At 57.5% G+C, this 10,211-nt stretch overlaps 1 protein-coding gene across 1 annotated transcript in view; it reads right to left on the bottom strand.

The window, feature by feature from the left end:
* Nucleotides 1-449: 449 nt before the first annotated feature.
* Nucleotides 450-10,211, bottom strand: part of Ccdc57 (coiled-coil domain containing 57) — a 55,095-nt gene continuing 45,333 nt past the window's right edge. The window contains exons 14-16 of the mRNA XM_048796551.1: nt 6,936-7,125; nt 1,608-1,729; nt 450-620 (exon numbers count right to left, since the gene is read on the bottom strand). Coding sequence (XP_048652508.1) covers nt 606-620; nt 1,608-1,729; nt 6,936-7,125 — 327 coding nt within the window. The 3' untranslated portion in view covers nt 450-605. The remainder of the gene's footprint in view (nt 621-1,607; nt 1,730-6,935; nt 7,126-10,211) is intronic.

The following is a 10,211-nucleotide window of genomic DNA, read 5'->3' as shown; positions in this document are numbered from 1 at the left end:
AGAACCACACCAAGCTCACACCAAGAACCACACGAAGCTCACACCAAGAACCACACCAAGCTCACACCAAGCTCACACCAAGATCACACCAAGAACCACACCGAGAACCACACCAAGCTCACACCAAGCTCACACCAAGATCACACCAAGAACCACACCAAGCTCACACCAACAACCACACCAAGAACCACACCAAGCTCACACCAAGAACCACACCAAGCTCACACCAACAACCACACCAAGAACCACACCAAGAACCACACCAACAACCACACCAAGCTCACACCAAGCTCACACCAAGCACCACACCAAGCTCACACCAAGAACCACACCAAGCTCACACCAAGCTCACACCAAGCAAGACCCACAACGGGAAAGGGGGCTATGGGAACTTGGCACTTTTCACCCAATTTTTCCATAAATCTAAAACTGCTCTGAGAAATAGTCTATTAATTCTTTTAAACATTTAATATTTAAATAATAATATTGAAAAGAGCAGAAAATACAGATGTTATCCTGTTGACCTTCAAAGTTACCCACAAGCAACAAACTGAAGGATCTCCCTGTGCTTTGGGGGTGTAAGCCGGCCCAGTAGCTCCAGACTGTCATTTGGCCATGTCCTAGGAAGATGGACATGAGTCAGGTGCAGTGGCACACACCTGTGACCCCAGTGACTCGGGAGCTGAGGCAAGAGGGTCGCAAGCTCAAGTCCATCCTGGGCAACTTAGCAAGACCCTATCTCAAAATAAAACATAACTAGGATTGGGGGTCCAGATCAGCAGTAGAGCCCCCCCCTGGGTGTAGTTCATGGTACTGCAAAAAGGGGAAAAAAAGGAGGGTAATTATTTACAGGGTACTATGATAGTTAACAAAATAAAACGCCCGGGAAAAATGGTGACTATCTGCCTTCACTCGAATAGAAACAAACCTTCCAAGTTGAAAAACAGTTAAATAAACCATTAGACTGTGAGTTCATTAGATTGAAAAAACGTTTTCAAGTTATTTAAGAATTTTTTTTTTTTCTAAACTGGGGCTTGAACCCAGGGTGCTTTACCACTGAGCCACACCCCCAGTCTTTTCTACTTTTTGTTTGGAGACAGGGCCTTGCTAAATGGCCCAGGCTGGTCTTGAACTTTTGATTTTCCTGCCCAAGACTCCAGAGGAATTACAGGTATGCCCCACAGTGTCTGGTTTATCTGAGGATTTTTTATTTTAAAAAAAGGAAATTAAAAAACAAATGACAATGGGCTGGGGATGTGGCTCAAGCGGTAGCGCGCTCGCCTGGCATGCGTGCGGCCCGGGTTCGATCCTCAGCACCACATACAAACAAAGATGTTGTGTCCGCCGAAAACTAAAAAATAAATATGAAAAAAAAAAAAAAAAGAAAAATTCAAACATGCATAAATAACTCAGAAGAAATATAAAGGCCAATAAATGTTAGAGACATTGAAGGCCGCTAAAAACTAAGAACATTTCCCAGCTCCAAAGACATACATATTTTTTAACTTATATCGACGTGCCTTTGGCAGCTGTGTGTGCCTGCTGGGAACAGAGGCTTCTCATGTCCCACTTAGTCCTCCAGCAGGCAGCAGGACTGGAAGAGTTACCTGAAAGGTGGCGTGGGTCTTCACCTGTCCCAGAGGTGGGCTGTGGTCCCAAAGCGCCTCCCGCGCCTTGCCCTGGTCCTGGGCCTGGGGGGTGGGAGGCCGGGGAGGACAGGGCAGTCTCCCTGGAAACGAGACCAGGAAAGGGTCTGTGCTCTGTGCTTCAGTCACTCCTGGACGGCTTTCCTGCTGAACACAAACACTCAAGGACAGCATGTTCCTCTTCAAAGCCAAGTCACTTCTACACCAGAGAACCTGGGCAGGGGCCAGTGTGACTGTCACACACAGCCCCCCGGCGGGCTCCCTGCACCACAGGGCTCCCTCCGGGCAGCAGAGCCGACTGGGCCTGTTAAGAGCACCCAAGGCAGGCCTGCTCTGCAGCACTCAGGGAGAGCAGAGTGGCGCCGTGCACCTGTGGGCCAGCCGCGTGGGTGGCTGAGGCAGGAGGACCGTGGAGCCCCCAGTTCGGGGCCAGTTTGGGCGACACTGCACAACTCTGTCAAAAAAAAAAAAAAAAAAGCAGCAGCAGCAAAAGTGTGAATTATATGCTTAAAAACGACAGCTGTGGTGGGTGCTTGGCATCCCACCTGCCTGGATCCTGGCACAACATGGACATCTTTCCATGAACTGGTATCTCCAAGAGTTCTCTTTGAGCTGACATACTACTGCATGATCACTATTGGAATAACATTTCTAGAGCAAGGACTCAATTCAGGACTCCAAGAAGTTCTTGTTCTTATTTTCATTGCGGGGGGAGAATTATAATTACAGCTATTTATCATATTGGAAACTAAAGCAGAGGGATTTTTTTAAAAAACTTTTACAGGACTGGGGACTGAACTCAGGGGTGCTATACCACTGAATTAAGTTGCTGAGCCTGGCCTTGAACTTGAGACCCTCCTCTTCAGCTTTGCTGGGGTTCACAGGTACGCGCACACTGTGCCCAGGCTTTTTACCTATCTTGATTGGGCAAAAATGACACTTTATATGCTACTTAGTTATTGTGAGGCTGTGATCAGAGGCATTTTTATTCACTGCCATAAGCATCTCTAAACACCTGCAGGAGATGGCACCTGTGGGCCAAGGGAGAAGAGCTCACGGACGCGTGGCCCGTCTGTCGGCTGGACCTGAGGTGGAGGCCGTGCACATGGCCGTGGAGGTGTGTGAGCAGGCACGCACACACACCTGGGTGCACGGGCCAGGGCACGTGCGTGAGTGTGAACACAGTCAAAGGACAGAAGTGCTGAGCCTTTTCACAAAAGTGTGAACTAGCTCTAATTAGCAATTTTTGTTTTTCTGTGTACTTTTCAGCACTGTTTAAAAAAATTCATGTTTTTTTGGCACTGGGGATTAAACCCAGGGGTGCTCTACCACAAAGCCATATCCCAGCCTTTTTTATTTGTATTTATTTTTGTATGTGGTGCTGAGACCTGAACCCGGTGCCTACGTACGCTAGGCAAGCGCTCTCCCACTGAGCCATGACCCCAGCCCCTCGACTTTGAGACAGGGTCATGCTGAATTGCCCAGGCTGGGCTTGAACTTGTGATCCTGCTGCTTTGGCCTCCCGAGCGTGTACCATCATACCCAGCACTGTTTTAAATCTTTACAATGAGAAATCATCCTTTTTTGGATGAGAAAATCAAAGTCTTTTTGGCCTGACGGGGTGCACTGGGCAGGCGTGAGCTCCACAGAGCAGGCGAGGCCCTCGGGTTGAAGGCGCACTGCAGCCAGTGGGAGGCAGTCAGCCCCCTCCTGTGGGCAGACTGGCGGGGCCGCTCCAAGGCAGGGGCTGCAGGTCACACGTGGGGGCCACCGGGGAGGTGGCTGGGGTGCCTGCGGACAGCTGCCGACAGCAGGCGTGCTCGGCTGCGGGCAGGACAGGTCTCATTCTGAAAGCTGTGAACAATGACCTGGAATTTGTCACAGCTGGTCACTCCATTCCACTTAATGACTGTGGCCCTGCTGCCAGGACCAGGCGCTGGGCTGCGGGGCAAAGGGGCGTGGGGTGAGCAGAGTCAAACGTCCTCTGTTCTCTGCCCACTGTCTCCCTCCAAACCCAAGAACTGGCCACTCTTGCCCAGCCCTCCCGTGGCTCCTGTGTGCCCATGGACCCTGACACACAGGCCTGCTGCGCAGAGACATGCTGCCTGGAGGCAGCTGTGGGGAGGAGGAGCTGTGGGGAGGAGGAGCAGGAGCTGCCATGACACCCACAGGCCCAGCAAAAGCCTCAGCTCACAGCCGGCGGTGCCTGGTGGGAAGGGGCCCTGCAGGGCCGGCAGGACACCTGGGCCAGGGGTTCCTGTGAGCACACAGCCCCTCCCTCCTCCCCAGGCAGCAGCACTGGGAGGGAGCTCGGGCCTGGCCCGCGCCAGGCAGGTGCTCTGTGGCCACCCCAGACTCAAGGTCTCTAAGCAGTGTTCCAGAAGCACCAGACGGGAGTCGGAGTCCTAAACGGCCCTCTGGAAAGGCCTCTCCAGTTGGGACCCCTTCTCCCGGTGGTGCTGGGGATGGGCCAGGCCTCATGTGCTGGGTGAGTGCTGACCTGTGCTGCAGGCCAGCCTCGGCTTTCTGATCTGAGAAGCAAGGGAACTGGCCCTCCTGGGCTCAAGCAGGGCGGAGCACCCCTCCTCAGCCACAGGGACTCCTGGGCACCTCCCAGCCCTCGGCTGGGCTTCCAGCCGCCCGACAGTCATGGACTCCTTTTAGGACAGGTGTGGGAGTGTTCCCAGTCTGGGATCTTCATCTCTGATGCCTCTTCCTTAGAGACACTCAGATGAAATGGCCCCTGGTCTGCGGACACTGGCTTTCCCATGAGTGGCCGTTCTCCAATGAGCTTCTCCCGCGGCAGAGAGAAACCAGTGAATGCGCTCCCAGCCCGGGGCGGGGGCCCAGTTTGAGCCGAGTGCCCTCACAGCACCGGCTGAAGTGAATTCCGGCTCATTAAACATGAGAAGAGAAACGCAGGGAGAGGCCCACAGGTGACGGAGGGAGCCACAGCCCAGAAGGAAGGGAAGGAGCACAGGCTGTGGGCGCCGCCTGCCGCAGTCCTCCAAGTCCTGAGGGTGGGGGTGGTCTTCCAGTGCAGTGAGAACGGCCAGACCGAACCACCACAGAAGAACACAAAAAAGCCACACGCGGGCACGGTCCAGAGGCAGAGGCCAGCAGCCCGCGGAGGAGGCGCAGAGGAGCGCACTGCCCTGGGCTCTGCAGCGGGGGCAGACCATGGCCCCCCTCAGCCTTTCATGCAGACTCTGGCTCCACGCAGGGACTGCACCATGGGGTGCGGGCAGGTGGATGGGCGGACGGAGAGCAGAACAGGTACTTGCTCAAACACAGGCTGTCAGGCTCAGCGGGCTGTAGGAAGCCACGAGAGCAGGAAGGCAGGTTCACTGGAAGGGATGGTCAGGGGGAGAAGGGGGCATGGCTATCAACCAAGACAATGTGGCCAAGCTGGCAGGGGCTGGCGCCGAGGCCAGGGCGAGGGCCGTCTCAGTTTCGCAGAGGACAGCGCAGAACGGAATTGAGAAGGAGGCGAGGCAGCTCTAACTGCTGCACCCACTGCTGGCAACGGCGACAGACAGGAGGAGCCAGGGTGCGTCCACCCTGCCAGCCCAGCCCTCAGGAGGCAAGTCTGAGGCCAGGCCGGGAAACTTACAGAATCCGCTCTCAAGATAAAATGAAAAGGGGCTGGGACGCAGCGCGGGTCAAGTGCTCCTCGGGCCCGCGCGAGGCCTGGGTTCCATCCCCGCGGGCACAGAGAGGCCAGTCCTGTGTGAACTGCAGAAAGTGCCCCTGAGGGGAAGGCGTTGGTGTCGGGGGAGAGCCTCCTGCCCACCCTGTCCCCAGCCTACGCCCTGCACTCCTAGGTGCCCCAAGGGGGCAGTGAGGGTGGACAATGGTCAGTGTCCACCAGTGCACACACCAACACCTCCCAACCCCTGCCGCTAAGGTCTGTGTACTGCTCCTCTTTCAGGGGCTGGGTTCTCAGGACAAAGCCACTGCGGTAATGACTTTCAAACACCCCAAAGGGGAAGGCTAACCTGGTCTCAGAACAACGGGGCTGATTACAGGTGAGACGCTTGCCTGGCCTCCTGTCTGGTGTCTCACCTCCCAAGTGTGCTCTGGGTGTGGAAGTGTGAACGCCCCTGCCACTCAGACTTCCTCAAGGAGCCAAGGCTCCCTGGAGCTCGGCGGCCCTGCGCCCGGGGCTACTTCTCCTTCCCCCTCTGCCAGGTTTCTTCAGAAGCCACAGAAGGACATGCCAAAACCACAACTGTCACCCTGCAGCCAGCCCCAGGCAGAGGCTGGAGGACGAGGCACAGCACCCTGACCCCTTTCCCTTAGATGGTGACCCGTCTTCCTACCTTCCTTCTTCTCTTCCTCCCATTGTGGTGCTGGAGACTGAACCCAGGGCCTCAGGGACACTAGGCAAGTTCTCTGCCACTCGGCTGCGCCCCAGCCCGATGGCGCCATCTGAAGAGCTCTCCAACTGGGGCAGGCGAAGTGCTACTCCTGCTAGACCCTTTACCGTGCTTGCGGCTCCCAGGTTTTGGGGGGGCGATTTGTATTGGGGATTGAACCCGGGGCACTTCACCACTGAGCCACGTCCCCAGCCCTTTATATTATTCTAAGGCTGGGCATCGCTAAGTTGTTGAGGCTGGCTGAGAACTTGGGATCCTCCTGCCTTGGCCTCCTGAATTGCAAGGCACCATGCCCCACTGCTCCCAGCTGTTAAGGGCACACCGACTGGAGTTTCATGTCTGCAGCAGGTTTATGTCAACCCAGTCCCGGCCCCAGCTGCTGGTAGTGTGCAGGCAATGGATAGAAGGCATGGCCAGATGGTGGACGCTCCAGAGCTCGCCTTTGGGGCCACCACAGATGCTTAAAGCTTGACAATTGTCATCTTGCTGAAATGCGCACGAGGGCAGTGGGCACTGCGCTGCACCCCTCTCTGCAGCCCTTGAGGACAGTGGTGAGCCCGCACAGGGCGAGACTCCCACTCAGGCCGGGAGACCCTGGACTGGGACCCTGCTTCTCCAGGCCCTCTGGCCCTCTGGCCCTCTGCGGCAGCCGGCCTTGTGCCACAAATCCGTGTCAGAGTCCTGTAGTCCCAGCCTCCCTGGCCTTCACCTCCATCGGGGATCTGCTGCTGGGCCATCCTGAGAGGCGGGGTCCTGCCTGGCCAGAGGCATCTAACCGCTGCACTCTGTGGTCCTCTCCCTCCCCGAGAGGCCCAGGCCAGGCCCCCTGCTGACCCCAGGCTCCCGACAGGTGTGCAGGGAGTGGTCCTGGCAGTCCTCGCCCTGGCCAGTCCTGTTCCCAGGGACTCACCTTTGGAGTGTCCCTGCTCTGCCCGGAGCCGGTTCCCCATCTCCATGAGCTGCTCCTTCTCCAGGCGGAGGCGCAGGATCTTCTTAGCTGCTGCCTTCAGTTTCCTCTGCAGGTGGGGCACGGATAAGGCCTGTGGGGGCTGTGCCCCCAGCTGGTCCTTCGTCCCCACGGGCCTCTCATCTGCAAGGCCCTGTAAATAAAACCCACACGCAGACACCCTGTAAGACCCCAGACCACAGGGCCCTGCATGGTGGAGGACGAGGGGCCAGGTGCAGATGGCCCTCCCAGTTTGGGCACTGCTGCCTGCCTGGCTGGTGGCCGCTCCCTGCGCTCAGCCTGGCCTGTGATGCCTCCTCTCCAGGCGGCGGCCTGCCCAGGTCTCTAGTCCTTTTTGCTGCTGGCCACAGGCCTTGGCAACCCCCAACTCAGAGTCTCTGAGAGTTCCTCCCCCACAGCCCTGCAGGGCGTTGGCCCTTGTGTCCTTGAGAGGGGACAATGAGAATTCATACACCCAACCAACCGGCACAGTGGCTCCCCCAGGGCAAGCCCCCAGACCCAAGAGGACTGCACCCTGTGTGGGCGCTGCTTCTCCATCTGTAACAAGGACTGCAGACTCCTCCCTCGGCCTGCGAATGTCCAGCGGGCAACTAAAAGCCCCCCACTGATGTGTCTCCTTTGCTGGGTCACCTCAGGTTCCAGGGAAGCAAACACCCTGCCTGAGTCAGACTGCCCCAGACCACAGCAGGTTTCTGATGGACAAGGCCCCACCTGACCGACCCTGAGGCAATGGCACCAGACCACAGCTGACCAGGACGGCCTGACAATGTGCTAGTGTCAGCACCTGGAAACAGGGTGCAAGGTGGTCCCTGGACTTGCAGGTGGCCACACCCACCAGAGCGCCTCTCCTGCTTTTCGGCACCTTTCTCGCTTGGTTCGGGGGGGAGTGGCCAGAGTGAGCCTCTGGCCGAGGGCTGCAGCACCAGGCGGCTTCTCCCCCTCCTGTCCCGCCCCAGCCGCCGCCCTGGGCCTGCACTAGCTGCTTCTCCTCCCCCTGGGCTCACCCTTCTCCACCCCAGCGAAGCCGAAGCCCAGGTCCCTCTCTGGACACCACAGACCAGCTGTGGCCCCCAGCTGTGCTAAAGACGCCAGGAGGAGAAAGCCAAGGGGCCCAAGCAGGAGGAGGCACCACGTGGCTCACTGCCCGGCCTGGACATGGGGCCCACACCACACACGGCCATGTGCAAGTACAGGTGCAGCACAAGGGGGCGTTTAGGGTTAAGACCAGGGCACAGGAGAAACCATGACGCCCCGGGCCCTGGCGCTTGTGAGAGAAGCCAGGTTGCTCCCGTTTTGGCCGCCGGAGCCCCGAGTCCCTGGAACAGACCTGAGTGTCCTGTCCTGGCCAGCTTCCCAGGACTGGAAGGTACCCAAGTCCTCCAGGTACTGCTGTTCCACAGGTGCCCCGGGAGCCGTGGGGCACTGTGTACCAGCACCTCCAGCATATGCTGCAGGCCACGAGGGACCTAGGGGGTCAGGGAATGACACAGCGAAGAGCCATGTCTGCCTTTCTCTTGAACAAGGAAAGTCCTGTGGCTCCGAGGTCTGAGGCCAGGCCAGGTGAGGGCAGCACCCAGGAGGGGTGCGGCAGGCAGGAGTACCCCAGACCCCTGGCATTCTCTCCAGTGTGTGTGACTGGTGCCTCTGACCCCCCTGCAGGTGGGGCCTGCCAAGGATGCGGGGACCCCTCCTGTTTCAAGGCTGGCTCTGTGGGACGCCTCTGGCTCTGCAGCCGCCTTCATGCAGGAGGCAGACTCTAGAGGCTGGCGGGCCTGTTCTCAGGGCTGGGACGAGCCCGGGCCTGCACACGCTGGCGAGCGCTCTGCTGCGGAGCCACACTCCCAGTCCTTTCATTTTAACTTACTTATTTTTTAAATATTTTGTTTTAGTTGTAGCTGAACACAATACCTTTATTTTATTTTAATGTGGCACTGAGGATCAAACTCAGCGCCTCACATGTGCTAGGTGAGCGCTCTACTGCTGAGCCACAACCCCAGTCCTCATTTTTATTTTTGGGACAGGGTCTCACTAAGTTGCCAGGCTAACCTTGAACTTGAGATCTTCCTGCCTCCGCCTCCAGAGTTCTGGGAATATGGGGGGGGGGGCCCACTGCACCTGGCTTCAGACATCTAGAGTCTGAGGGAAAATTTGCTCTCCAGATGCAGGCCCCTTGACCCAGAGATGGCGTCCACGCGACCCAGCAGCCTGGTGGTGCCCTGGCCCTTCAACTGTCGTAAGTGCACAGCAGAGAGGAATGGCCGCAGCCTTGTCCCTGTTCCAGGCTCAACACTGACCTAGGAGATGTACAGTGGACCTCCCTGGGTCAGTTGCTGGTAAAACTCTATCTGCTATGTTTATTTTGACCAGGTTTGGTGGCACACATCCATGATCCTGGCAGCTTGGGAGGCTGCGGCAGGAGGACTGCGAATCCAAAATCAGTCCCAGCAATCAAGTGAGGCCCTAAGCAACTTAGCAAGACCCTGTCTCTAAACACACAAACAAACAAGGGGTGTAGTTCAGTGTTTAAGCAATCCTGGGTTCAATCCCTGCTGAGGGGAAAAAGAAAAAAATTATTTTGATGACTCTGTGAAGTCTTTCCCCAACATAAAGATCACACAACCTGAGACGTATTCAGGGGGACTTTTTTTTAAACAGGTGCAGTGGCAGTCCCACCCCTGTACTCACCCCAGGGTGGGGATACTGCCCTGCCTGGGTACTGGCGTCAGCATCTTGGGAGGAAATGGAAGGGTCTGCCCCACTGAGACGACTCAATGACCTCCCCCAGACACTGACCAAGCAGTCCTGGGGAGGCTGCCGAGTGCGGGCTCCAGGCCCCAGGAAGCACCAGCAGGCAGACCAGCAGGCCCTTCCCCCAGGGGCCAGCTGTGGCAGGGCCTTCAAGCCGGCTGCTTACCAGAGCCTCCAGGTGGCCAACACTGCCCCCCAGTGGACCCAGGGACAGACCCTGGAGCTGCCCTGGACACCCGAACAGGGCGGGACAGCCTGTGGCAGGAAGCAAGCCGACTTGAGTCCTAGGGGGGACAAGTGTGGCCAGCTTGAGACCCCTCGTGCCGCGGCTGGCGGGAACCTGCCTTGGAGAGAGGAGCTGCAAGGACAGCTCCCTGCCTGGGGGCAGGTGGCGGCTGTGTGCTGCCCTAACCCTAACCCTAACCCTCACCCTAACCCTAACCCTCACCCTCCACGTGAGCCCCCCCCCCC

This window comes from Marmota marmota, unplaced genomic scaffold, assembly GCF_001458135.2.
Source record: "Marmota marmota marmota unplaced genomic scaffold, marMar, whole genome shotgun sequence".
In the NCBI taxonomy this organism is placed as follows: Eukaryota; Metazoa; Chordata; class Mammalia; order Rodentia; family Sciuridae; genus Marmota; species Marmota marmota.
The sequence above is the reverse complement of the archived record's forward strand: the minus strand, read 5'-3'. Positions and strand labels throughout refer to the sequence as shown.